This window comes from Eleutherodactylus coqui, chromosome 1, assembly GCF_035609145.1.
Source record: "Eleutherodactylus coqui strain aEleCoq1 chromosome 1, aEleCoq1.hap1, whole genome shotgun sequence".
Classification (NCBI taxonomy): Eukaryota; Metazoa; Chordata; class Amphibia; order Anura; family Eleutherodactylidae; genus Eleutherodactylus; species Eleutherodactylus coqui.
In genome coordinates this window covers 191,890,631-191,918,518 of record NC_089837.1, presented here as the reverse complement: position 1 = coordinate 191,918,518, position 27,888 = coordinate 191,890,631, and the positions used below count along the sequence as shown (strand labels likewise).

The 27,888-nt window shown below is 46.7% G+C and overlaps 1 protein-coding gene across 1 annotated transcript in view; it reads left to right on the top strand.

Annotated features, from left to right (window-relative positions):
* The window catches only part of IBTK (inhibitor of Bruton tyrosine kinase), an 83,129-nt gene that overhangs the window by 2,229 nt on the left and 53,012 nt on the right, over positions 1-27,888 (top strand). Inside the window, exons 2-12 of the mRNA XM_066604933.1 lie at positions 7,991-8,614; positions 16,694-16,790; positions 18,739-18,863; positions 19,697-19,807; positions 21,769-21,939; positions 23,484-23,601; positions 23,686-23,866; positions 23,980-24,103; positions 24,211-24,388; positions 25,994-26,147; positions 27,125-27,733. Coding sequence (XP_066461030.1) covers positions 8,294-8,614; positions 16,694-16,790; positions 18,739-18,863; positions 19,697-19,807; positions 21,769-21,939; positions 23,484-23,601; positions 23,686-23,866; positions 23,980-24,103; positions 24,211-24,388; positions 25,994-26,147; positions 27,125-27,733 — 2,189 coding nt within the window. The 5' untranslated portion in view covers positions 7,991-8,293. The remainder of the gene's footprint in view (positions 1-7,990; positions 8,615-16,693; positions 16,791-18,738; positions 18,864-19,696; positions 19,808-21,768; positions 21,940-23,483; positions 23,602-23,685; positions 23,867-23,979; positions 24,104-24,210; positions 24,389-25,993; positions 26,148-27,124; positions 27,734-27,888) is intronic.

Genomic DNA, 27,888 nt, shown 5'->3' with positions numbered 1-27,888 from the left:
CACCTCTAGTGGCAGTGGCCGGTGGTGCAGGTCATCTCTAGTGATCACCTCTAATGGCAGTGGCCGGTGGTACAGGTCATCTCTAGTGATCACCTCTAGTGGCAGTGGCCGGTGGTGCAGGTCATCTCTAGTGATCACCTTCAGTGGCTGTGGCCGGTGGTGCAGGTCATCTCTAGTGATCACCTTCAGTGGCTGTGGCCGGTGGTGCAGGTCATCTCTAGTGATCACCTCTAGTGGCTGTGGCCGGTGGTGCAGGTCATCTCTAGTGATCACCTCTAGTGGCAGTGGCCGGTGGTGCAGGTCATCTCTAGTGGCAGTGGCCGGTGGTGCAGGTCATCTCTAGTGATCACCTATAATGGCAGTGGCCGGTGGTACAGGTCATCTCTAGTGATCACCTCTAGTGGCAGTGACCGGTGGTGCAGGTCATCTCTAGTGATCACCTCTAGTGGCAGTGACCGGTGGTGCAGGTCATCTCTAGTGATCACCTCTAGTGGCAGTGGCCGGTGGTGCAGGTCATCTCTAGTGATCACCTCTAATGGCAGTGGCCGGTGGTACAGGTCATCTCTAGTGATCACCTCTAGTGGCAGTGGCCGGTGGTGCAGGTCATCTCTAGTGATCACCTTCAGTGGCAGTAGCCGGTGGTGCAGGTCATCTCTAGTGATCACCTCTAGTGGCAGTGGCCGGTGGTGCAGGTCATCTCTAGTGATCACCTCTAGTGGCAGTGGCCGGTGGTGCAGGTCATCTCTAGTGATCACCTCTAGTGGCTGTGGCCGGTGGTGCAGGTCATCTCTAGTGATCACCTCTAGTGGCTGTGGCTGGTGGTGCAGGTCATCTCTAGTGATCACCTCTAGTGGCTGTGGCCGGTGGTGCAGGTCATCTCTAGTGGCAGTGGCCAGTGGTGCAGGTCATCTCTAGTGATCACCTATAATGTCAGTGGCCTGTGGTACAGGTCATCTCTAGTGATCACCTCTAGTGGCAGTGGCCGGTGGTGCAGGTCATCTCTAGTGATCACCTCTAGTGGCAGTGGCCGGTGGTGCAGGTCATCTCTAGTGATCACCTCTAATGGCAGTGGCCGGTGGTACAGGTCATCTCTAGTGATCACCTCTAGTGGCAGTGGCCGGTGGTGCAGGTCATCTCTAGTGATCACCTTCAGTGGCAGTGGCCGGTGGTGCAGGTCATCTCTAGTGATCACCTCTAGTGGCAGTGGCCGGTGGTGCAGGTCATCTCTAGTGATCACCTCTAGTGGCAGTGGCCGGTGGTGCAGGTCATCTCTAGTGATCACCTCTAGTGGCTGTGGCCGGTGGTGCAGGTCATCTCTAGTGATCACCTCTAGTGGCTGTGGCCGGTGGTGCAGGTCATCTCTAGTGATCACCTCTAGTGGCTGTTGCCGGTGGTGCAGGTCATCTCTAGTGATCACCTCTAGTGGCAGTGGCCGGTGGTGCAGGTCATCTCTAGTGATCACCTCTAGTGGCTGTGGCCGGTGGTGCAGGTCATCTCTAGTGATCACCTCTAGTGGCAGTGGCCGGTGGTGCAGGTCATCTCTAGTGATCACCTCTAGTGGCAGTGGCCGGTGGTGCAGGTCATCTCTAGTGATCACCTCTAATGGCAGTGGCCGGTGGTACAGGTCATCTCTAGTGATCACCTCTAGTGGCAGTGGCCGGTGGTGCAGGTCATCTCTAGTGATCACCTTCAGTGGCAGTGGCCGGTGGTGCAGGTCATCTCTAGTGATCACCTCTAGTGGCAGTGGCCGGTGGTGCAGGTCATCTCTAGTGATCACCTCTAGTGGCTGTGGCCGGTGGTGCAGGTCATCTCTAGTGATCACCTCTAGTGGCAGTGGCCGGTGGTGCAGGTCATCTCTAGTGATCACCTCTAGTGGCTGTGGCCGGTGGTGCAGGTCATCTCTAGTGATCACCTCTAGTGGCTGTGGCTGGTGGTGCAGGTCATCTCTAGTGATCACCTCTAGTGGCTGTGGCCGGTGGTGCAGGTCATCTCTAGTGGCAGTGGCCAGTGGTGCAGGTCATCTCTAGTGATCACCTATAATGTCAGTGGCCTGTGGTACAGGTCATCTCTAGTGATCACCTCTAGTGGCAGTGGCCGGTGGTGCAGGTCATCTCTAGTGATCACCTCTAGTGGCAGTGGCCGGTGGTGCAGGTCATCTCTAGTGATCACCTCTAATGGCAGTGGCCGGTGGTACAGGTCATCTCTAGTGATCACCTCTAGTGGCAGTGGCCGGTGGTGCAGGTCATCTCTAGTGATCACCTTCAGTGGCAGTGGCCGGTGGTGCAGGTCATCTCTAGTGATCACCTCTAGTGGCAGTGGTCGGTGGTGCAGGTCATCTCTAGTGATCACCTCTAGTGGCTGTGGCCGGTGGTGCAGGTCATCTCTAGTGATCACCTCTAGTGGCTGTGGCCGGTGGTGCAGGTCATCTCTAGTGATCACCTCTAGTGGCTGTTGCCGGTGGTGCAGGTCATCTCTAGTGATCACCTCTAGTGGCTGTTGCCGGTGGTGCAGGTCATCTCTAGTGATCACCTCTAGTGGCAGTGGCCGGTGGTGCAGGTCATCTCTAGTGATCACCTCTAGTGGCAGTGGCCGGTGGTGCAGGTCATCTCTAGTGATCACCTCTAGTGGCTGTGGCCGGTGGTGCAGGTCATCTCTAGTGATCACCTCTAGTGGCAGTGGCCGGTGGTGCAGGTCATCTCTAGTGATCACCTCTAGTGGCAGTGGCCGGTGGTGCAGGTCATCTCTAGTGATCACCTCTAATGGCAGTGGCCGGTGGTACAGGTCATCTCTAGTGATCACCTCTAGTGGCAGTGGCCGGTGGTGCAGGTCATCTCTAGTGATCACCTTCAGTGGCAGTGGCCGGTGGTGCAGGTCATCTCTAGTGATCACCTCTAGTGGCAGTGGCCGGTGGTGCAGGTCATCTCTAGTGATCACCTCTAGTGGCTGTGGCCGGTGGTGCAGGTCATCTCTAGTGATCACCTCTAGTGGCAGTGGCCGGTGGTGCAGGTCATCTCTAGTGATCACCTCTAGTGGCTGTGGCCGGTGGTGCAGGTCATCTCTAGTGATCACCTCTAGTGGCTGTGGCTGGTGGTGCAGGTCATCTCTAGTGATCACCTCTAGTGGCTGTGGCCGGTGGTGCAGGTCATCTCTAGTGGCAGTGGCCAGTGGTGCAGGTCATCTCTAGTGATCACCTATAATGTCAGTGGCCTGTGGTACAGGTCATCTCTAGTGATCACCTCTAGTGGCAGTGGCCGGTGGTGCAGGTCATCTCTAGTGATCACCTCTAGTGGCAGTGGCCGGTGGTGCAGGTCATCTCTAGTGATCACCTCTAATGGCAGTGGCCGGTGGTACAGGTCATCTCTAGTGATCACCTCTAGTGGCAGTGGCCGGTGGTGCAGGTCATCTCTAGTGATCACCTTCAGTGGCAGTGGCCGGTGGTGCAGGTCATCTCTAGTGATCACCTCTAGTGGCAGTGGTCGGTGGTGCAGGTCATCTCTAGTGATCACCTCTAGTGGCTGTGGCCGGTGGTGCAGGTCATCTCTAGTGGCAGTGGCCAGTGGTGCAGGTCATCTCTAGTGATCACCTATAATGTCAGTGGCCTGTGGTACAGGTCATCTCTAGTGATCACCTCTAGTGGCAGTGGCCGGTGGTGCAGGTCATCTCTAGTGATCACCTCTAGTGGCAGTGGCCGGTGGTGCAGGTCATCTCTAGTGATCACCTCTAATGGCAGTGGCCGGTGGTACAGGTCATCTCTAGTGATCACCTCTAGTGGCAGTGGCCGGTGGTGCAGGTCATCTCTAGTGATCACCTTCAGTGGCAGTGGCCGGTGGTGCAGGTCATCTCTAGTGATCACCTCTAGTGGCAGTGGCCGGTGGTGCAGGTCATCTCTAGTGATCACCTCTAGTGGCAGTGGCCGGTGGTGCAGGTCATCTCTAGTGATCACCTCTAGTGGCTGTGGCCGGTGGTGCAGGTCATCTCTAGTGATCACCTCTAGTGGCTGTGGCCGGTGGTGCAGGTCATCTCTAGTGATCACCTCTAGTGGCTGTTGCCGGTGGTGCAGGTCATCTCTAGTGATCACCTCTAGTGGCAGTGGCCGGTGGTGCAGGTCATCTCTAGTGATCACCTCTAGTGGCTGTGGCCGGTGGTGCAGGTCATCTCTAGTGATCACCTCTAGTGGCAGTGGCCGGTGGTGCAGGTCATCTCTAGTGATCACCTCTAGTGGCAGTGGCCGGTGGTGCAGGTCATCTCTAGTGATCACCTCTAATGGCAGTGGCCGGTGGTACAGGTCATCTCTAGTGATCACCTCTAGTGGCAGTGGCCGGTGGTGCAGGTCATCTCTAGTGATCACCTTCAGTGGCAGTGGCCGGTGGTGCAGGTCATCTCTAGTGATCACCTCTAGTGGCAGTGGCCGGTGGTGCAGGTCATCTCTAGTGATCACCTCTAGTGGCTGTGGCCGGTGGTGCAGGTCATCTCTAGTGATCACCTCTAGTGGCAGTGGCCGGTGGTGCAGGTCATCTCTAGTGATCACCTCTAGTGGCTGTGGCCGGTGGTGCAGGTCATCTCTAGTGATCACCTCTAGTGGCTGTGGCTGGTGGTGCAGGTCATCTCTAGTGATCACCTCTAGTGGCTGTGGCCGGTGGTGCAGGTCATCTCTAGTGGCAGTGGCCAGTGGTGCAGGTCATCTCTAGTGATCACCTATAATGTCAGTGGCCTGTGGTACAGGTCATCTCTAGTGATCACCTCTAGTGGCAGTGGCCGGTGGTGCAGGTCATCTCTAGTGATCACCTCTAGTGGCAGTGGCCGGTGGTGCAGGTCATCTCTAGTGATCACCTCTAATGGCAGTGGCCGGTGGTACAGGTCATCTCTAGTGATCACCTCTAGTGGCAGTGGCCGGTGGTGCAGGTCATCTCTAGTGATCACCTTCAGTGGCAGTGGCCGGTGGTGCAGGTCATCTCTAGTGATCACCTCTAGTGGCAGTGGTCGGTGGTGCAGGTCATCTCTAGTGATCACCTCTAGTGGCTGTGGCCGGTGGTGCAGGTCATCTCTAGTGATCACCTCTAGTGGCTGTGGCCGGTGGTGCAGGTCATCTCTAGTGATCACCTCTAGTGGCTGTTGCCGGTGGTGCAGGTCATCTCTAGTGATCACCTCTAGTGGCTGTTGCCGGTGGTGCAGGTCATCTCTAGTGATCACCTCTAGTGGCAGTGGCCGGTGGTGCAGGTCATCTCTAGTGATCACCTCTAGTGGCAGTGGCCGGTGGTGCAGGTCATCTCTAGTGATCACCTCTAGTGGCTGTGGCCGGTGGTGCAGGTCATCTCTAGTGATCACCTCTAGTGGCAGTGGCCGGTGGTGCAGGTCATCTCTAGTGATCACCTCTAGTGGCAGTGGCCGGTGGTGCAGGTCATCTCTAGTGATCACCTCTAATGGCAGTGGCCGGTGGTACAGGTCATCTCTAGTGATCACCTCTAGTGGCAGTGGCCGGTGGTGCAGGTCATCTCTAGTGATCACCTTCAGTGGCAGTGGCCGGTGGTGCAGGTCATCTCTAGTGATCACCTCTAGTGGCAGTGGCCGGTGGTGCAGGTCATCTCTAGTGATCACCTCTAGTGGCTGTGGCCGGTGGTGCAGGTCATCTCTAGTGATCACCTCTAGTGGCAGTGGCCGGTGGTGCAGGTCATCTCTAGTGATCACCTCTAGTGGCTGTGGCCGGTGGTGCAGGTCATCTCTAGTGATCACCTCTAGTGGCTGTGGCTGGTGGTGCAGGTCATCTCTAGTGATCACCTCTAGTGGCTGTGGCCGGTGGTGCAGGTCATCTCTAGTGGCAGTGGCCAGTGGTGCAGGTCATCTCTAGTGATCACCTATAATGTCAGTGGCCTGTGGTACAGGTCATCTCTAGTGATCACCTCTAGTGGCAGTGGCCGGTGGTGCAGGTCATCTCTAGTGATCACCTCTAGTGGCAGTGGCCGGTGGTGCAGGTCATCTCTAGTGATCACCTCTAGTGGCAGTGGCCGGTGGTGCAGGTCATCTCTAGTGATCACCTTCAGTGGCAGTGGCCGGTGGTGCAGGTCATCTCTAGTGATCACCTCTAGTGGCAGTGGTCGGTGGTGCAGGTCATCTCTAGTGATCACCTCTAGTGGCTGTGGCCGGTGGTGCAGGTCATCTCTAGTGATCACCTCTAGTGGCTGTGGCCGGTGGTGCAGGTCATCTCTAGTGATCACCTCTAGTGGCTGTTGCCGGTGGTGCAGGTCATCTCTAGTGATCACCTCTAGTGGCAGTGGCCGGTGGTGCAGGTCATCTCTAGTGATCACCTCTAGTGGCAGTGGCCGGTGGTGCAGGTCATCTCTAGTGATCACCTCTAATGGCAGTGGCCGGTGGTACAGGTCATCTCTAGTGATCACCTCTAGTGGCAGTGGCCGGTGGTGCAGGTCATCTCTAGTGATCACCTTCAGTGGCAGTGGCCGGTGGTGCAGGTCATCTCTAGTGATCACCTCTAGTGGCTGTGGCCGGTGGTGCAGGTCATCTCTAGTGATCACCTCTAGTGGCAGTGGCCGGTGGTGCAGGTAATCTCTAGTGATCACCTCTAGTGGCAGTGGCCGGAGGTGCAGGTCATCTCTAGTTAACGTCACTTGCGCATAATATCTAGTGTATATAATGATCACCAGCCCTGATATCATGCATGGTAGGACAAGGGGTTGAGTATGTCCCCGCTCACACGGGGGTATTTACCTCTCCTGACTATGAAGCTAATGTTAGTAGAACAATTCATATCTTCTTATGCAGTCAGCCTGTAGGTGGTCCTCACTGCTGCAGACCCCATGTTGTCCATAGTAACATAGTATGTAAGGCCAAATAAAGACAGTTCAGCCTATTACCCCCCAATGTTGATCCAGAGGAAGGCAAAAAAACACCAATGAGGTAGAAGCCATATTTCCCCATTTAGGAGAAATTAGTCTTCTACCTGGGGGTTTTCTCCACCTTGGAGATGGTTTGCTCCAGCTGTATTCCTATCTGCTGTAGCTGATGCAGGACTGACTGGTGTATTCCTTACTGGTGAGACTATAGGCGGTCATATAGGAGTTCTACGGCCATCTGTAAGCATCTCTCCAGGTCCCAGAACTCCAAGGAGACCCTCAATATTCTTTAAACATTGTAGGGCTTGCATGATTCCTTATAAGACAGCGCAGCTGCTGCAGAACCTGTTTTAAGAAAGAGAGTGGATGTGTTCACCACTGGCTCACCTTCATCTTCTGCATGGGGAAGGTTGGAGAGGCCACAATCCTGTATGAGCCACGCTGCAGAAACACACGGGCGTATGTGCAACTACGCTCGCCACTATAAGGCATAGTTGCGCATTAACCCTTTCCAATTCACTGTCTGACGTCTGAAGACATTATGATTTAAGGCTGTACAGCTCTGATGTTGGAAGACGTCCATCGGGGTTCTCTTACTGTATATTGCCAGCCTCTCTGCTGTCGGAGCCTATCCAATGTGTCACCTCATGCAGTACTGGCTTTAGCCAGCAGATAGCGCCGTTGTATAATGGCAGAAAGAGTAAGCCCCCTAGGAAAGCCAGGATACAAATTGGATTGGAAAAGGTCAACAGGTTTTTGTTTTCCTTGAACTTTTTAAACTCTGCACCGTAGCACGCCAGTTTGGAAAAAAAAAAAAACAGCTGTAAGATGGGGCAAGTCCCATCTTTTCCCACCCGTACTATTAACGGGCGAGAATGCCGCTAATGAAAGTAAAACCAGTGAAACCAATGGCTTCATTTCGTCCCGCCCCTGTGAGGAAGCCCTTAAAGTGGTTATCCAGGAAAAAAAAAAACTTTACAAACTAGGTCAGAGTGGTGGGAAGATACAAAACAGCCATACCTGCCTCCCTCGCCCCTCTTGTGCCACCAGTACATAGTGCATATTACGCTGCCGCTCCTGCGCTAGTGATGTATTGTTGAACACCTCCTCTTGCTCTTACTAATTAGTCTTTTTATCCCGCACAGGGCGGCCCTGCAATCATGGAAATTTAAAGGAAAGTGACGTCGTCGGAGTGGGGGGGCAACCCCCTCCCTCTGCCGTCTCTCGCTCGTTGCCGGACTCATGGCAGGGACTTAATAAAGGACTATATCACAGAGATCTATTTTTCTACACACTTGAGGGACGTTTGTATGAATATTTATATTTAATGTGCCAAAGGATTTTCCAGAACCAGTAAAGAAAACTTTTTACTGTCCGTTTGAGCCTTAATTTTGCAAAATTTTTTTGGTATATTGTGAAGGATTTCTGGGCATCACTGAGCACCAAGGATGGATGTGGGATGGCCAGAATGCACGGTGCGCTGCCGCTCACTTCAGCACGCACTGGATGTCATATCGGTGGTGACAAGAGGAAGTGAGCAGCAAATCAAGGCCTTCCTCTCGTCTTATTGCTGCAACGCCACCACCCTGAAGGATGATTTTGGGCGCAATGTTGTTCATATTTCTGCATCCTGCGGTAAGAAAGGGGTCTTGGAGTGGCTGGCTGCCAAAGGAGTAGACCTGACCGTCAAAGACAAAGAATCTGGATGGACCGCTTTACATAGAAGTGTCTTCTATGGCCATATAGATTGTGCCCTGACACTGTTAAAGGTAATCCTTTCAATGTGTATTAAAGGGGTCTTCCAGGCACAAAAATACTGTTGTTTCTCTCAAAAGAAGACCCTGTCTTATATTCATTTTTGCCACAAAAGAGGCGCTAGGTCTTATTTTTGGGGAATGTCTATTTTTACATACCTAGCAGGCTCAGACCATGTCCCTCCTGCTCTCCGGAGCTTTGCCACGCTTGCTTGTAGTCTGCGGCCGCCCATAGAAGATCACTTTCTGGTTACGGGATTCATAAATCCCACCTTCAGGAAGCGATGGCGCTGAATGACTGAGCAGTGCTCGCTAAACCAACGCGACGGCTGTGATTGGCTCTTCGGCCACGGCATTGTTTGGCTGAGCAGCGGTCAAAGAACCAATTACAGCCGTCTTGTTGTGGAGGTGGCATCTATGAATTGGCTGAGCCACGGCATTGATTGGCCAATTCATTAATGCCGCCTCTACAATGTGATGACTGATTGGTTCTTCGACCGCTGCATTGATTGGCTGAGCAGCGGTCAAAGAACCAATCGTAGCCATCGCGTTGTGGAGGCGGCATTTATGAATTGCTTGAGCCATGGCATTAATTGGTAATTCATAAATCCCACCTTCACAACGCGATAGCTGTCATTGGTACTTCGACCGCTGCATTGATTGGCTGAGCAGCGTTCGAGAGCCAATCAGAGACATTGCCTTCTGGAGGCGGTATTTATGAATCCTGTAACCAAGGAGTGTTCTTCAGTCGGCAGCTGAGGACTGCAAGAAGGGCGTCTGAGCTCCGGAGAGCAGCGCTAGGGACGTGGACCGAACCTGCTAGGTAATGTATTCTTTTTTTTTTCATATATATGTAATGCAGCTAGGGCCTATATTTCAAGTCTCCCCAAAAATCCTGAAAAATCAGGGTAGGTCTTATTTTTGGGGAAACACAGTATATCACCCATGTGGTAAGTAGTAGGTGATACATCACTTTAGTCCCATAGCGCTGGTATGAGGTGGCAGCATCCATGCTTGACCATCACTTCATGCGAACATCTTACTGCTGTTTACTGGTATTGTATCACCTATTGCATGTACCGTATATTCTGGCGTATAAGGGGACTGGGCGTATAATACAACGCCCCAACTGTCGCCTTATACGCCGGGAATACAGTTTTTTTTTTTTTTTTACTGCTTATACCCGGCGTATAAGACGACCCCTGACTTTGGAGAAGATTCTGCGGGGTTAAAAGGTCGTCTTATACGCCAGTATTTATGGTATATTTGTGTATTTGGGTCGGCACTTTAACTGAAATGCATGTGTTTAAAGCAGGAATTAATTTACCCCTTAGTGACCAAGCTTTTTTTTTTTTTTTTTTCTTTTTTCATTTCATTTTTTTCCACCCCCTTCCCCCTTTTAAAAATATTGCAACTCCTTTATTTATCCATCGTCGCCGCTATCTGAGGGCTTGTTTTTTGCGGGACGAGTTGTAGTTTTCAATGATACTATTTAATGTACTGAAAAACTTAAAAAAAATTCTAAGTGGTTAAAAATGGAAGACAAACGACATTCCGCCATCTTTCAGTGCGTCTTGTTTCAATGGTGCACAAACTGCAGCAAAAGTGACCTGATAACTTTATTACTACAATAGCAAACTTGTATAGGTTTTTTTTTTTTTTTTTTTTGCTCTACTAGTGTTTTCTTTCAAAGATATTTAATTTTTTTCAATTATTTTCTGCCGCCATCTTCTGCGCGCAATAACTTTTATTTTTTTATTGACATAGTTGTGCGAGGGCTAATTTTTTGCGGGACGTCCTGTAGATTGTGTGGTAACATTTTTGGAATGCATACGATATTTTTTTTTTTGCATTTTTTTCTTGGCGACAGGGTGTTATCTTTTTTTTTTTTTTTTTTTCCCGGACGATTTTCACTATGTAATAAATAATGTTACTTTGATACATCAGACTTTTACAGATGCAGTGGTACCAATGGTACCAATTTTTTATGTTTCTAGATTCTTTTATTATAAATCTTTTTTTTATTACTTTTTAATAATTAGTAAAACTTTTATTCACCTTATTTTAACTTTTTTTTTTTAAGCTTGATCCCTCCTACAGTATGATGTAATCCCATAGCATTACATCATACTATGACAAGGCAGGCAGTCTATCAAGCCACCCCACGGCGACAGCTTGATAGGCATTCTGCCAGGACAGCCCTCAAGCCTTTCAGGAGGCCCCCGGCTGCCATGACATCTGCACCGCTCCCTGTGATCTCATTGTGGGGGGGGGGGGGTGTATGGGACCCCCAAACGTCAGTCGGGGAATTTAAATGTCGCTGTCAGAATTGACAGCGGCATTTAAAGGGTTAACAGCTCCAATGAGCCACGTGGCTCGTCAGAGCTGTTGTTTGCGGGTGTCAGCTCTAAGAAACAGCCGGCACCCGCGGTGTATGGAGGGAGATCGCCGCGTGATGTAAAAACACTTAGTATAGGGCGGTCACTAGGGAGTTAAGAGAGTCGTTCATTTTCCTCTGTTTTAAAGGTTTAAAAGAACTTATCCCTGTCAAGAAAATAGGGTATAAGTATCTGATCGGTGAGGGTCCAACCGCTGGGACCTCCGCTGGTCACGAAAACGGGGTTCCTGAAAATCCCTATATGAGTGTTGGACGTGTGTGCTGCCGCTCCATCCATTGCAGCGGGCCTGTTGGAGACCATAAATGTTCAGCTTTGTCTGGCACTCCCATTGAAGTAGAGCAGGCATGCGCACCCGTGACCTCTGCTGCATTCATTGGAGGACCTTTAGAGGTCCTGCAGTCAGCTCCCCCACCATGATCAGTTACCTATCCCCAGTTCTGTAGGTAAGGCCAGTTTTGCACAAGCGCTAACTTTTGCGAGACTCACAAAACTGGCACGAATATGAGTCCTACCCATGAGCGATGTTTTCCCTCACTGCGAGGAAAACAAATTGTGGCATGTTCTATTTCACGCTCCTCGGAACGCATCGCCCATTGTTTTCGACGGTACCTTAAATACATCCCATGGCTCTCGCCTGCCGGGTCATGTAGTGATTCACATTGATGGGTAACCAGTGCGATATCAGGATGAGCTTCTTGGCTCGATCCCAGGCTCGCCCATGTGCAGTTAGCCTAAGGGATAAGTTCTTGTGGTGGGACAATCTCCTTAACACTAGATCTGCTGTGCCCCCCATGGCGGTTCTAGTGTTAAAGGAGAAGCTTCCCTTTTGCACCATGTATTTGCAGCATCCCACGATGTAAATCTACACAACATGTTAAATATTCCCGGAAACACTTGGCTACTCAGGCCGGACTCGTAGGGGCGGATTTGGATTGTGGATTCTACAATCGCCGTCCACGCAAGCGATCCGCAGTAAAACACTGGCATTGAACGCCATGCATTTTCGCTTTTTCGTACACGCAGATATGAATTGCAGTGAGTGGAAGAAAAATTGTGGAATCAGTGTGGGCGGCATCCATTGAAGTCAATGGAGACCGTCTGCCCTGCAGCCCAAACACAATTCACATTGCATGTTACCATTACGGGTACCCGTGTCATCACTAAGCAATGGCGCAGGAAATACAAAAAAACGAATCCTGTGCTGCTTATGGCCGTCACGGTCATTCGCAATACAGTGGAAATGCAGGGTCGCCATCTGGGCTTTATTTAGAAGGGAGTTTAATTCCATGACACATTGTCTGGTCAGACCGCGATGTTCATCATTCTGCTGATTCGCTGTTAGTGAGCAGTGCATTGTGGGGGATCACAGCTGCGCTCTACATGAAGTCTACAGATACACTGACTGCAGATTACAGGAATCTGCAGAAATGCTGTTTTCACTTTTTGTGAGTTGAGAAAAAGTTTCCCATTTACTAAGTTACTCAAATGTTTTATGAAGCCCGGATTGTTTCAGAAAGGTTCACAAGAACCCCTTCCGGCAGACGAGCTTTGTGAGCCTCATTCACACACGGCTGGTAGATGTCAGGAAATGGTTTCCTGTACGGCCCCAACTAGAGCCTATATAGAGGTATATAAGGGTCCATAACTTCTGTTGTTGACAAAAAAAAGCAGTCAAAATCAATTTTGACTCAAAATCAACTGCTTTCAGCAGGCAGGGTACTCGCCATCGCCTTGCGATACTTTGCGTTATCAGTGCACCCTTTCACCTGGCAGCCTCTAATGGGCGCAGCGCCGCTGGTCAGGTGATGCGGACGTGACATGTGATCATACCACAGATAACCATTACCGACCTACAAGTAGCTGAACTATTGAGGTCCTTTTAGACGGAATGATTTATCGATTGAATGAGCGAACGATGTCTGAGTCTGTTTACACTGGCAGATAAATTGCTCACTCGTTAAATCTTACGGTCGCTCACATTTGCTGTAAAAGTGAATGGAAACTAATGAACGATCGGTATTCAGTAAACCGAACATATAGCGAACGAGCCAACGATGATCGCTCATTTCATGCAAATTAATTATCATTCATCGTTGGCCGTGTTTACACTGGAGGATTATCGTTCAAATTTAAACAATCTAGTATTTTTTTTTTTTAATTTCAACTAAAATCGCTTTTTCTAAACGCACCTTTTAATGTCTTTTATTGAGCATATGGAATAAACCTTCATAATATAGAAAGTAAATGAACCTCTGTGCTAGTGCTCGGCCGCATGTGGTTACAGCATTGTTGGGCCATACCCCATGGCCCGTGTCACACTGTGTTTGTGCGTTTGGGGTGTGCAAAATTCGCACCCAATATGCATTGAATAGAACCCATGGATTTCAATGGATCCGTTCACGTAAGCCTATTTTGCGCTTGCGTTTTGTTTGTGCAAAAAATGCGCATTTGTGCACAAAAATATCGTTTATTGAACCAGTTAATTGCCAATTTTTATAAATAGGTTGCATGTTTTTTTTGCATGTGCAGACTCACAATTTGCATATGCAAAGAGTACAGTAAAACACACATGCATACATGCAAATATGCAGCACCCAATGTGCAAATGCGTTTACCCCGTGTGACACAGGCCCAGGGCTGTTATTAAACATGCACTAGCGGCAGCCTCTAGTACTCATATTTTCCCGATAATTGCTGGTTGGACCCTAGAAGTACAGCCTTGCAATTAGTGCTATTACACGTCATTAACGCTTGTATAATAGCGCTAATCGCTGGTTTGCAGATGCAGCCCACCATTTATCAGGAAAATACAAGTGCTAGCAGTAGCCGCTTGTGCTCATGTATTAACATCCTTATAGCACCCTTAAGCTATTTGGTAAAAAGGTGTTACAACTAGGGTACATTCACGCAGCCTTTTTTCTGTCCAAAAATCAGATGGAAGTAGCATCCATTCATTTAAATGGATGTATGTCTATGGACCTTTTTTTTACTCAGCCTTATAGTTGAAGTAAAAAACAAAAAAAAGATTGCAGCATGACCTATTCTTTTCTCTGATTTTTGGACAAAAAGATCACGATCCAGTGTACGGTGTTCAGCACACAGCTGGGATGTCCAAGTGCTGTGCGATGCGAGATGAACTTGAGCATCTCCTGTCCAACTTAAAACTCGAGTGTGCATGTACCCCAAGGTGATCAGATTGGAAGTGTGGATTTCACAGGTGCTTTGTTCTTTAAATAAAGGCACACAAAGCCTGGTTACTGACAAATCTCTTTTCAGGAAAACTGGTTAGTGAGAACAATGCAAACAATTTTCAGAACACATGTTCTAAAGATACATGAAGCTGGAAAAGAGCACAAAAACATTACTGAAAATCTGGATGTACATCATGGTTAGACAAATTACCTACAAAGAGAAGAATAAGAACTGTTGCTACTCTCTGCAGCAGTGAACGACGTCCTGTTACGACACTCCAAGAGTAGAGATGAGCGAGCATACTCGCTAAGGGCAATTTCTCGATCGAGCATTGCCCTTAGCGAGTACCTGCCCGCTCGGAAGAAAAGATTCGGCTGCCGGCGGTGGGCGGGGGAGAGCGGGGAGGAACAGGGGGGAGATCTCTCTCTCCCTCCCCCCCCCCCCTTTTCCCGCTCCCCCCTTCTCACTGCCGCAACTCACCTCTCACCCGAACCAGCAGCAGAACCTTCTCTGCCGAGCAGGGACATACTCGCTAAGGACAATGCTCGATTGAGTAATTGTCCTTAGCAAGTATGCTCGCTCATCTCTATCCAAGAGCACAAACGGCAATCCTGAAAGATGTGCGAAACAACGTAAAGGTAACAACAAAAGACTTATGGAAGTCTCTACAAATACAAAACCTTTGTTCATGTGTCCGCTATTAGAAGAGCACTGAACAAGACTGGTGTTCATGTTGCTGTCCAAAGAAAATTAAAATAAGAAAAGAAATTGTGGCCCGTCTCAAGTTTTCCAAAGACCACTTTGATGTCGCCCAATGGTTCTGTGAAACCGTTCTATGGGCAGATGAGGCAAACGTGGACCTGTAGAACACCCACAACACTTTGGCATGGAGCTGCTTTGCTGCTGAAGGGTCTGGATGCCTTGTGATAATTGCATGAACCGTGAATACAAACATGTAGGAAAACATTTTACAGGAAAATGTAAGGGCAGCAGTTCATAACTGCAAGCTGAAGAGACATTGGGTTATACAACAAGACAAATGACCCAAAACACACAAGTAAATCAACTCAACTAGAGAATAGTTGAAAAAGATTATTTGTGTTGTGGAATAGCTAAGCCGGAGTCCTGATCTTAATCCTATTGAGATGCATGACCTGAAGAGGGTTGTGTACAGAAGGCATCCCAGAAATACTGATGGACTGAAACACATCTGCAGAGAGGAATAGGCCAGAATTCCTTCTCAATGTTGAGCAGCTACAGAAAATGTTCGTTGGAGGTGATTGCTACTAAAGGGGAAGCCATAGTATATTTATATAGTATTATTAAATTCAAGGGTTCACTTACTTTACCTCCCTGTACTTTCATTAAATGTGCTCAGTAAAAGACATGGCTAGTACATGTTTTGTGTTTGTTTGTCTATTTGTTACAAGTTTAGATTGTTTGTCTATTTGTTACTTAGATAACAATTCAGAGCGCAGTTCTTTTAGTAATCGAAGCAGAAATCCAGGTACGGCCGGCTGCACACAAACAGATATTTGCTGCAGAATGCACACAGAGGATCCGCAGCAAATACCGTACAGAACACGCTATGTAAAATCGCTACTCGTAGAAGCGAATTGCAATTTCCGTGAGTGGAGGAAAAATCGCAGCTTGTTCTATTTTTGTGTGCGCTCCGCATGGACGGCTTACATTGAAGTCAGTAGAAACTGCCTGACCCACAGCCTGTCCGCAATTAATATTGCCGATAGGTCACAGGTACCCTCGTCATTGCCTAGCGACAGCGCGGGAAAAACAAAGATTTAAAAAAAATCTGTACTGTGCATGACTGACGGTGAGCTGCCGCGGTCATCCGCAATACAGAAGATACCAGGTACGCAGGGTTGCCGGCTGTTATTGAAACCGGATTCCGCTGTGTGCTCCGCCATGCGGAATCCGACCCCTTCCATGTGCAGCCGGCTTATCCAAATGGGTTCACTTATTTTTCCTTGTAGCTGTAATATAGCATTTTTTTTTAAACTGCAATCTTTTTCCAGTACATATTTCCCACTTCTGGGTGGGTTACATAAACGCTGTTTTATTTCTACTCTCGTGATTAGCAATCGGGGTATATATTCACCGTATATACGGGCAACATCTGCCACTGCATGGCTATACACTGGCATACTTCAGTGGCAGACTGCAATGATAAAAGGATATGCCATAGTATGTGTGAAGTCTCCCATGGCATAGGATAGTGACGTCTTTCCTATACAGTATAGACCCCTTGACGGAGGCCACAAGGAGGACACTATTTGGGCCTCCATCGGGTGAATGGCAGACCTGTGCCTATGTTCTGTATGCGCTCATTTAATAAGATGTGAACTGAGACTAAATGTCTTGACTAGATCTACAGACTTTCATGTATTGATTTACCATATGACTAATTAGATAGCGACATTTATGTCCTAGTCCCTATATAATGTTTTCAATTTGTATTCATTTTATATTCTGTGTTGTCTTCAAGCATGGCGGTAATCTTCACATCCAAGATAAAGATGGATTCACCGCACTGGACCTTGTAATGAAGGATCGCCCTCCTCATATTGTTTTCCAAGCCAGCGGTAAGGGCCTAGATCTTTCTTTAATCAGACATTTGTCAGCTTCAGTATCCCTGACTTGAAGGACACTGGTTCATTTTACTAAATTGTAAAGTGCTACTCACATTAACCGTTGCAAAGCAAAGTGTATGGTACGTAATATGTCTTGAGAGCGACTAGAATATAAGGGCCAAAGCTCCATGAAAGGTTTTACTTCTAGGAGCTGCAAGTAATATCAGGAAGAAAGATCACATAAGGGGGAGAGAAGTTAAACAGTTGCACATCTAGAACCATGGAGTTGGAAGGGACCTTCAGGGTCATCAGGTCCAACTAAATTATCCCAGACAGATATTTGTCTAGCCTTTGTTTGATGGCTTCCCTTGAAGAAGAACTCGCGACTCCCCTTGTCAGCCTGTTCCACTCATTCATCAGCTTTGTGTCATCTGCAAACTTGGCTCAGTTTTCCCTCAATTCCCTCCTCCAGATTATTTATAAAAATGTTGTACAAACACTAGGCCTAGGACAGAGCCTTGGGGTACTCCACTTGATACATTCTTCCACTGAGCAACTATTTATGACCACTCTTTGAGTACGATCACTCAGCCAGTTGTGAATCCACCTAACAGTTACCTTGTCAATCCCATATTTGGTCATTTTTTCAGTAAGTATGGTATTAGAGACTTAAGTAGCTACTTAAATACCAATTAATTTTTATACAAAATGATTGCTCAAAGATCGCTCAAACGAGTTTGAGATACAGCTTTGAGCGATCATCTGTCCGTGAAAACCAGCCTTAATGGGCACTAATGCCTATTAGTAGCTTATTGGCTTCATTTGCATGTAAATGAGGCTCGTATCGCTGTGTGCAGAGAATAGCAGGTGCTCTGTTATTTGCATACAGCCCGTTTGTTCTGCCATGGGACTGCAACTGAATACAGTGTTGTCGGCGCTCCCGCGGAGAATCACAGCCTACGGTCCCTGCTATCAGCTGCCCGGCTGAATGATGGATTTTAAACTCAACATAAAATCATCGTTAGGCTGCCTGTCTACGGGCGTTGCAAAATCCCACGGCGAATCTCCGCCGCAGGAGCCAGCAGGCGAATCTCCGTGGTCAGCCTATCTGACAGATAGGCTGACCGCAGAGAATCGCTATGATTCTCTGCTCGTGGACAGGGGGCAAGCGCTTTCCATAGCAATGAAAAATGTGCATTACATTCCCCGCGGCCAGATTATCGCCGCAGGGAACGCAATTCAAAAACGCCCATGGACAGGCAGCCTTAGGCCGAAAAGCAAACTATGGTAGCCTTTACACGCAACGATTATCGCTCAAAAGACATTGAGCGAATTTTGAGCGATAATCGTTTTGTGTAAATAGGGCTTGACTCCTACTTTCCTTCTGACTTTTTTGTCCACTTCTGATATCAAGGTTCTCAACTGCATTCATTAGTTATATATTTTTACCTGGCCTATCACTTCCCTTCCCATATGATTGATGAGCGTAACAAGGCACCTGCCACATATACGCCTTCCTGTCGGTACTTGTCTATTAGGACCTCCATGCTGCTGCTTTCCTGTAAATAAGACCTAGAGGAGCAGAATCTTGTATTTTCTGTGTGCAGTGTATAAGAGACGATATAGCAATTAGTCTCCACCCATCAACTCAGGGAAAACTGCCAACTCGCGATGGAGCCTGCAGAGGGGAAAACTGCGTAGATGCAGGTTACAAGCCGCACAATGCCTAGAAGTAGTGCTACTTATCATATAAATACATGACGGCTTATTCTGAAAAGTCACCTGAAAGTATGGGAATGACTGTATCCTGAACTGATTACTTCTACCTATACGTTGGTTGTCATCTGTGCAACACAGGTTTGTTAGTATAGGTTGTGTTATCACTGGTGCTTTGTATGTCAATTGTATACCTACCTGCCTGTGGCATCCTTATGAGTGTTTTCTTATATTTTCCTTTTAGATCCTACTGAACTTTACACCTGGGGAAATAATATTAATTTTACCTTGGGGCATGGCAGTCAACAAAGCAAACATCATCCTGAACTGGTTGATATGTTTCCTCGCTGTGGCATATATATCAAACAGGTAAAGTCAGTGTTCATAGTAGGGATTAGGTTAAATACCTTTTTATTTATAGTTTTTATGTGTATTATTGACTATTATTTACCCCACTACCCCAAACTATCTGGACAATGCCCGACACACAAAATTTCAGACGTGCTCCAAAACCGCACCTTTTCAGGGAGGCATATCATATCTCCTAAACCAAACCCCTCTGTACTCCGCCTGATAACATGCTCCCTGACCTACCGACTGCAATCCCTGCTAGCCATAACCAACCTCCCCCTGCAGTCATACTGATTCAGCCACTATACGGCTCAGTCTGACCACTGTCCATGTGTACAGAATCCCTCACTCTCCACCTCGCCATACCACGCACATCTCCAGACCCTTTACCTTCTGTATCACCCCATTACTTGTAGTATGTAAGCTTGTTGGAGCAGGACCCTCACCCCTACTGTTCCATCAATTGATCTTGTTAAATCTTGCTATTTGTATAGCGCCAACTTATTCCGCAGCGCTTACTACATGTAACCATGGCTCTTGTATCTTAGGGGTTTTTTTTGTATCTGTTCCCTGTGTTTTGTAAGCGCTGTAGAATATGGTGGCGCTATATACATAAAGATTATTATTTACTATTGGTCTTGTGCTGTGCCTATGAAAACCCATTACACCCCATCCCCTTTTAGTGACTGGTTAAGTTTTAGTCACTTATTCCAACTATTCAGTAATAGATTCACGATTGAGTCACGCTGTTCTTCCAGCTCTGCAAAAGATGATGCAAAAGATAAAATTTTTTTTTTTTTAAAGTAAGGTCTATATTTAATTATTCACTTCTATATTTATTTTCCATGTAGATGGTACTATGTAAATTTCACTCAGTCTTCCTGTCTCGGAAAGGCCAGGTGTATACCTGTGGTCATGGTCAAGGGGGTCGGCTTGGTCATGGAGATGAACTTACATGCCTGGTATGTCTATGCTCCATCTTGTCTCGTATTAGATTGAGCTTACCAACTTTTGTAAAACTTTCTGAACTGCTAGAGGACACAGGATTAGAATACTCATGCTGATCAGCAGACAGTTGCTGCATACCCCCCTACTACGGTAACTATGTGTGCCCATGTGATCAGGAGCAAGGCGCGGTTGTAATTCATAATAGAGACCTTGCTCTAAGAATGGATATCGACGGAACCTCTGATCGCAGCATCTATGGGGTAAACAGCATTCTAAGGGAAAGCCTGAGGGGATTATCCCCCTGTGATGCAACTGCACCCCATTCCTGGCATGGACAGTAGGACTGGTGTGCATTGAAGGCTGTCTGACCATATGCTAATCCTTGTGCCAGGTTCCACTAGGTGTTAAGGCTGTTCTGTAGGATCATGGGCCCATGGAGACAGGATAACTTCCTGTAGTTGCCTCAAATTACATGGAGAGTGTGTTCACAAATTGCCGATTTGCTGCAGATTTTAATTTGCCTCAATTGAAAGGGTGAAATCTGCTGCAGATCTGCACCAAAATATGTAACCTAATCCGCAGGAAATAAGTGGTATGTGAACACACCCGAAGGTACGGACACGTTCTGGACCGCTAACAGGAAGGGTTGTGCCAGATTTGGATCTTCCCATCAGCATCATGCAGCAGAAATCTGGATTCATCTGACCCAATTATGTTTATTGTCTTTTTTCACTACTCAGAAATCCAATTTTTGGGCTCTTTTGCCCACTGGAGTTTTTCTGTTTCTTTCAGACAACAATGGCGCTGGAACTGGTCATCTGCTGTTATAGCCGATCCGTGCTAAATTGTGCATTCAGACACATTAGTTGGAGCACGTACAGTTGGCTTGACTATGCAACACGTGTTCCTTACAATGATTCTTGACATCCTCCTCTGACTCCTTTTTGATAACGAGTTGCTTTTCCTCTATCATAGCATTCTCCGTATACTCTCAACACTGTTGTGCAAGGAAACGCCACAAGGTTGGCAGCTTTTAACCCTATAGTGTTAAAGGATGTACAGTTACATCCTGCAGCTTCAGGGTATGTATGAAGGGGGATCGTGGGGCGATCTCGTTCCATACAATGCGGGTGCTGCTGTTTCTTACAGCCGACACCGCCCACAACATCTCTGATAAGCCACACCGCTCAACGGAGCTGTTAACCCTTTAAATGCACCGACCAATGTTCGGGGGTCTCTTACGGTTGTCATGGCAGCCAGTGGCCTTCTGAAAGGCCCCAGGGCTTGCATTGCAGAGTACCTATGGCTGATAAAGCGGCCGTTCATTGTAGAAAGATTAAGAAATTATAACCAATAAAAACTCAAATTTAAAAAAACCCTACGGGATTAAAAAAAGTTAAATGAATTGATAAAAGTAATACAATTACCTTAAGAGAAAAATAAGACTGCAGTAATCCAAAAGGCAAATTTCGAAAAACTGTTCTGGTACCAAAAGATTTGAAGGGGTGCTCGTCTCAGCAAGTTATCACTGTCCCAGGATTTTGCCTGCAGCGCATCCCAAACTTTTGGCAGCAGTGGCCAAGAATGCTTGCCATCACTCCGTTCACTCCAATGGGAGATAGCTATATTAAAGTGGTCTTTAACCTCTAGTGGGTCACATTGAAGGAGCAGTGGCACACATTCTCTGATGTCCTGCTCTGTCCTGTGAATAGGGGAGAACTTGCTTTAAGTATAATTCTACATTATGATATATACTGGATTTGGTTGCAGACGTAAATGTACCTCTTTTTGGGTGTGAGGGAGTAAAGTATAGTAAACATAGCTATGTCTTTTCTCTAGTTCATGGTCTCTAGTTGATGGGGATAATGGGGTTCGTATCCAGAATGCTGCCTATTAACCCAAGGTCATTAAAGAGTCTTTATAAAGGTGTCAAAGTCTGCTTAATTCTGTGGGTTTTGTATGTTCTGTTTTAAAGGTTCCAAGATTGGTGGAAGGTTTGACCACCCATTCTTGCAGTCAAGTGGCTGCAGCCAATGACCATACCGTGGTACTAACAGAAGAAGGATATGTTTACACTTTTGGCTTAAACACATTTCATCAACTGGGCATCCTCCCTCCACTTTCAGGTTGTAACGTTCCCAGACAGGTACGTCTAATCAGCCACATACTTAGGTTATTGCTAGGCACTTCCAACACAATACAACATTGACAACACTACTAGGACACATGAACTTTGTAGAGCTGGGTCCACCCCCCTTAGGACCTTCCTCCGAACCGGTGCAGAGAGCTCTGTAAGAGTGGCTTCCGTTCTGGCAGACTTTGAGCTGCCCTTGTATTACAAGGGTGGCCATTCTTTTGAATAGCTGTCATGTATTACATTTCCTCAGAAGTGACCTCTTCAATGGAAATGTCTAGCTGACCGTAGCTTCCCATGGCTAAATCAGCTGTTTGGCAGTGGTGCTGGGTGTAAATAAGGTTCTCTTCTTAATTCTCTCAAAATCTACAGTAAGTGAGCAATGGTTAGACGTCTTACTTTTTACAAATAAAATATTTAAAGGGGTTGTCCAGTTGTAAACTGTCAATGGCCTATCCTTAGAAGAGGCCAACAATAGTAGATCAGCAGTAATCTGCTGTCTGGTAGCCCTACTGATTAGCGGTTTGCTGGGCTGAACTAACTTCTGCAGGAAGCAGAAAGCTTCATTTTCACTGCAGTGGCCAGACATGGCATTACACCCATTCACTTCAGTGGGTACTTTGCCTGTAATATCAAGCCTGGCCACTGCAGTGGGGACGGAGCTGTCTGCTTCCTGCAGAAATCAGTTCAGTGCACAAGCATACTGGCCCAGAGAACAGCTTGTTGGCAGACTGATCTACTATTGATGGCCTATCATGCGGATTGGCCAATTAATAGTTTGCAACTGGACAATCCCTTCAATAAGTTATTACTACAAATAACACAGAGAGAGGCATTAAGTTACATAAAACCAATATTGTATTAAATGCATCATCTCATTACACTGCACATTAGAAGCACTTATTAATCTAGCATTTAACCCTTCTAGTTAGTCTTTTGTGACTACCCTCAAAGCATGCTGTTCCCAGCTGCCAAGAGAGAAAGAGAATGTGGTATATATTAAACCTACTACAGAACTGGTCAGCTTTTACGTTGCATCCTTCTCATTTTCAGGACAAAGACCCTTCTTTAGCAACGATTAGGGTAGGGATGTGGTCCAGAGACCAGAAACAGGCCATATACATATCTTGGCCTTCCTAGCTCAGATTACTGGTTACTCTTCTGTGGGTTGGTTGCGTCCACCACTGGAGTTGATTTACTCCTCGTCTGAGTCCATTCACTTGTCCCTTTTAGTGCCAGAGAGCTATATAGCTAATTTGTGAATTTTACGGACTAGCTCTATGATTTATCACTGCGAGCAAGACCGGGGGTGATCAGCTGTTTGCCCTAGGGACCATATTCTTAAAGGGGTTCTTTGATGGGACAACCCTTTAAAACTGATGCCTCTACCAACATAGGAGATGGAACCTCCCTAATACAACAACCTCTGATGATACGTCCCATGGCATACTGAATATGACCATTAACAGTTGGAACTGTCTTCTAGGTCAGCCCACTATCTAGAAGGTTACATAATAACTGGATTCATAAGACTTTTTTTTTTCTCTGTTGAACAGGTTCAGGCCAAAACTTTAAAGGGCAAGTCGGTAATTGGGGTTGCTGCTGGCAGGTTTCACACGGTGCTATGGACTAAAGATGCTGTTTACACAATGGGTCTTAATGGTGGTCAATTAGGTACATATCCTGTTTTCGACTTTTCTCTGTGTCCACAATCGTGAGCTCATGAAGACGTTGTAATCCTTTTTCTGTCTTGTTTAGGGTATTTACTAGATCCCAATGGAGAAAAGTATGTCAGCAGCCCACGCCAGGTCTCTGCTCTGCATCATAAAGACAGCAGTATATCACTTGTATCTGCCAGTGATGGCGCTACAGTTTGTGTTACGGAACGTGGAGACATCTACCTGCTCACTGAGTACCAGTGCAAGAAGCTTGCATCAAAGTAAGATTTATGTAGCATTCTGTTCATCCTCAGAAAAGTTCCACTAGTTGGCACATTTCTGTTGCTTCCATGTTTGCGATGAAATAAATGATTTTTTTTTTTTGCTAATGTAGGCAACTGAACTTAAAGAAGGTCCTTGTGTCTGGAGGAATTCTAGATTATAAATCCGATCCACAAAATCTCAAAGAAAATGGTGGCCAGCCTGTTTGTTTCCTTGCCTTGGATCAAGCTGGAAGAGTATGTTTTCCTTTATTGATACATGTAGAATATATTTACATTCCTATTTCTTAGTGGTATAGAAGTTGTAATACTGCTCTAACTGTTATTAATTGTCCTATTTAAAGGTATTTTGCTGGAAATCGACCAACATTTCTATGAAGCAGTGCCGCTGGGTGTATGGACGCCAAGTCTTTATGTCCGATTTTACCCTAAATAAGAATGGAATGCTGTTTATCACATATGATGGCGAAGGATTCAGTGGAAAGTGGATGCTTGACAAGAAATTCTCCCCAGATAAAAAGGGTATTTTCTTCTTTAATATTAATTTTGACTTTTTGGAAGTGTAATATGCGTATGCAATTGCTGAGACTGTTGGAGAATGAAGGTCTACTACTGTGCATTTTATGCTGTTGGCATTTGCTTTTTGCTTTTATAATAGTCCCTCTTAGGCCTCATGTCCACGGGGAAAATCAGGCCCGCTCCGGATTCTCCATGTAGAATCCGTAGCGGGTCCCTCCTGCCCTGCGGACATGAGCGCTTAAAATAAGAATTAACTTCCCTCTCGCCCGCTCCGGATCTTCCCTTCGCCGCGGCTTCGTCTTCTCTCCGTCGCGGCCGGATCTTCTTTCTTCGGCTTGGCGGATGCGCAGGGCACGTCGGTTGCGTGCCTCGCCTTAATGCGCCGGCCCGAAGAAAGATGATCTGGCCGCGACGGAGAGAAGATGAAGACGCGGCGAAGGGAAGATCCAGAGCAGGCGAGTAAATTCTGATTTTGGTCTCCCGCAGATCCGGACGGCTTCCATAGGCTTCAATAGAAGCCCGCGGGAGCCGTCCCCGCGGGAGACCCGCACTAAAATGGAGCATGGTCCGGATTTTTTCATGCTCCATTTTAAAAGAAATCACTTTTATTGACCATCCGCGGGTATTTATCTACCCGCGGGTGGTCAATGCATCCCTATGGGGTGCGGATCCGCGCGCGGGAGAAGAGTTAAAATCCGCTGCGGTTTTTAATTCTTCTTTTGCCCGTGGACATGAGGCCTTAGTCCTTTTTTAGTCCACATTCAGATGTGGATTTGTTGCAGATTTTTGATAATGATTGAACAGTGAAAATCTGCTGCAAATTACAGTAAAGTGCTACTGAATGGGGGTTTCAAAACCTTATTGACATGTAGAGGTAAAAAAAAGTTTTCGCAGATTTTTAAATCCTCACTACTCCTTATGTTTTGTGGATTTGTTGCAGAATCTTGCAGCGGTATTCATCCTATTGTTGACATTTGCAGCAAAATCTGCATGTGGAAAATACTGATTCTTCTGAATGTAGCCTTGTGTTCAAGTGGAGATCTTTTGGGGGGTTTCTAGGAAGCTTCGGATCATCTGAGAGGAGAGAGAAAGTGAATTATTGGTGCCACTTGAGGTGGAGAATTGCTTACATTGTAATTTCCTAATATAAATGAAGGAGTAATACTTCTCATTTTTGTCGGTTATTCTTTTGGCTCTGGCTGCAAAAACTGCAGTGGCATTTGATGAACTATCCTCAGGGGGTGGGGTCCATCACTCGAGACCCCGACCATTCAGCTGATTGTGCGCGCCCTCAAAGTGCCGCAATTACACAGGGGTCGGAGTGGAAGCAGTGAAAGTCTCCGCTCTGACCTCTGTGTAGTGGCGGGTGCTTGTAACTGCAGGCACGGCTCTCATTGAAATAAACGCGAGCTGTGCCTGCAGTTACAAGTGTCGGCCACTACACAGAGGTCGGAGCAGAGCCTTCCGCTCCAGCCCCTGTGTATTTGCGCTGCTGTTAGTGGGCGCACAATCAGCTGATCGGTTGGGGTCCTGAGCAACAGACCCCAGTATGCGTTTTCTCTCTTATGCTCATCACATTGATTTGATATGTTCCTCCTCTCTCCTCAGAGCACTCCATATCAGATTCCATTCTCTCTGAGACCAGCAGTGTGTATGAGAGGATCTGCTTGCAGAAGCTTCCTTTCGTCCACCGGGCAGTTAGTGTCACGACAGACCCTAGTGGATGTAACTTTGCAGTATTACAGTCTGACCCCAAAACCAGGTAACTTTTTTTTTCTTTGTTCCTCATTTAAATGTATAAGTGGACTCTAAGAATGCAGCCATTTAGTTACTACAAATCAAGGAACATGAAAACTTTCTATCATTGCAACCTTAAAGGGATACAAACTGTTCAGACAACTTCTGCTTATCTAATATCCTGCGTGTCTGATCAGTCTTGTAATATATTTAATATACTTTCATTAAAAAAAATTCTTTTTTTTTACCGCTGTGAATTAAGTTTGAAGTGCAATTCACAGCCTGTTGTCCAGGGTTAGAAAAACACGGCTGCTTTCTTCCAAGCACATCGCCACCCCCTTGTCCGTGGGTTGTGTCTGGTATTGCAGCTCAGCTCCATTGAAGTGAATAGGAGCTGAGTTGCCATACCAGACAGAACCTACAGACAAGGATGGCGCTGTGTTTGAAAGAAAGCAGCTATATTTGGCTTACCCAAAACAACCTATTTTAAGGATTCAGCTTTTCCAGTAACTGGAATGTTAAGACGTCTTCTTAGCTGTGTGGCAGGGTCCTCAAAGGTTCATCTTCCCTGCACTCACACAGCTCTCAGATCTGCAGTCAGTGTGCACAGTCTCTGCCTCATGTGAGGTTAGACTGACTTATCCTGCTATGAGCAGTTAGCTTTATATTGAAGGTAAAGCAGCATCATTCTTATTAGATTGATATTTCTTAGCTGCTTTTTAGGTCTTTTGTATTCCCATGGCCATAGCATATATAGAGAACTTTATGTATGCGGTGACCATGCGAACACGCTAGACCCAGAGAAGTAGCTAATGAAGAGTTGACCATACCTAGGTAAGTGGGGATGGTGTTTCAGCTACTTCACCAAATTAATTAGCACTATTGGTTTGCTTAGTGTTAAATTGTAACGACGTTCTGACTTTTTGCTTTGTGAATGAAAAGCACCCAATTCTTCTTCTACTGAGATTGCACATTTAATACTTCTTGTTTTCTGTCTGATAGCCTCTTTGAGATCCCAGTTATGTCTTCATCCATTGCTGTGGAAGATTTCGAGAAACTATTGAATGAAGTAGATGAAATGGACTCCATCCATGATGTGACATTTTTACTAGGTTCCCAAGCTTTTCCTGCCCACAAGTACATTCTGGCTATGAAATGTGACCACTTCCGGAAACTGTTCTTATCAGCGGACAGCAACCAAGCTGACCTTCTAGATATTTACCAAAATGGGGAGGATTCGGCTGGATGTGACCTGTTTGTCATCGAGAAAGTGTGTCCGGTTCTCTTTTCCTACATCTTACAATTTATCTATACCGACACCTGCGATATGTTAGTTCATGGGCACAAGCCAAGATGCATTCAAAAAGAAAGAATAGAAGAAAATCAAGACACAATTATTTCAAATTTTCAAAAAGTGAGTTTTAATGAAGATCTTAAAGGTAAATCTGCCTATGAGGTCTATACGAACAATCAGATCTGTGCAGAGAATGAAAAGAAGAAAGGCAAGGGGAAGCCTTACAAGAAAAGCAAATATGGGAACGAAGAAAATAGCCCTGTTAAAATGCTGCAAACTTTGGCCAAGAAATTTGGAATGAGTAGTCTGAGTTCAAGGTTTGTTCAGTTCTCTTTCAAAGTTATTGGTTTCAGCATACACAATTTGGGCACAATTTCTATTTTTTGCCAAGTCATAGAGACACATCAGTAGACCACATTGGTGAGTGGTTATGTACAGAAACTAGAGATGAGCGAGCATACTCGATAAGGCA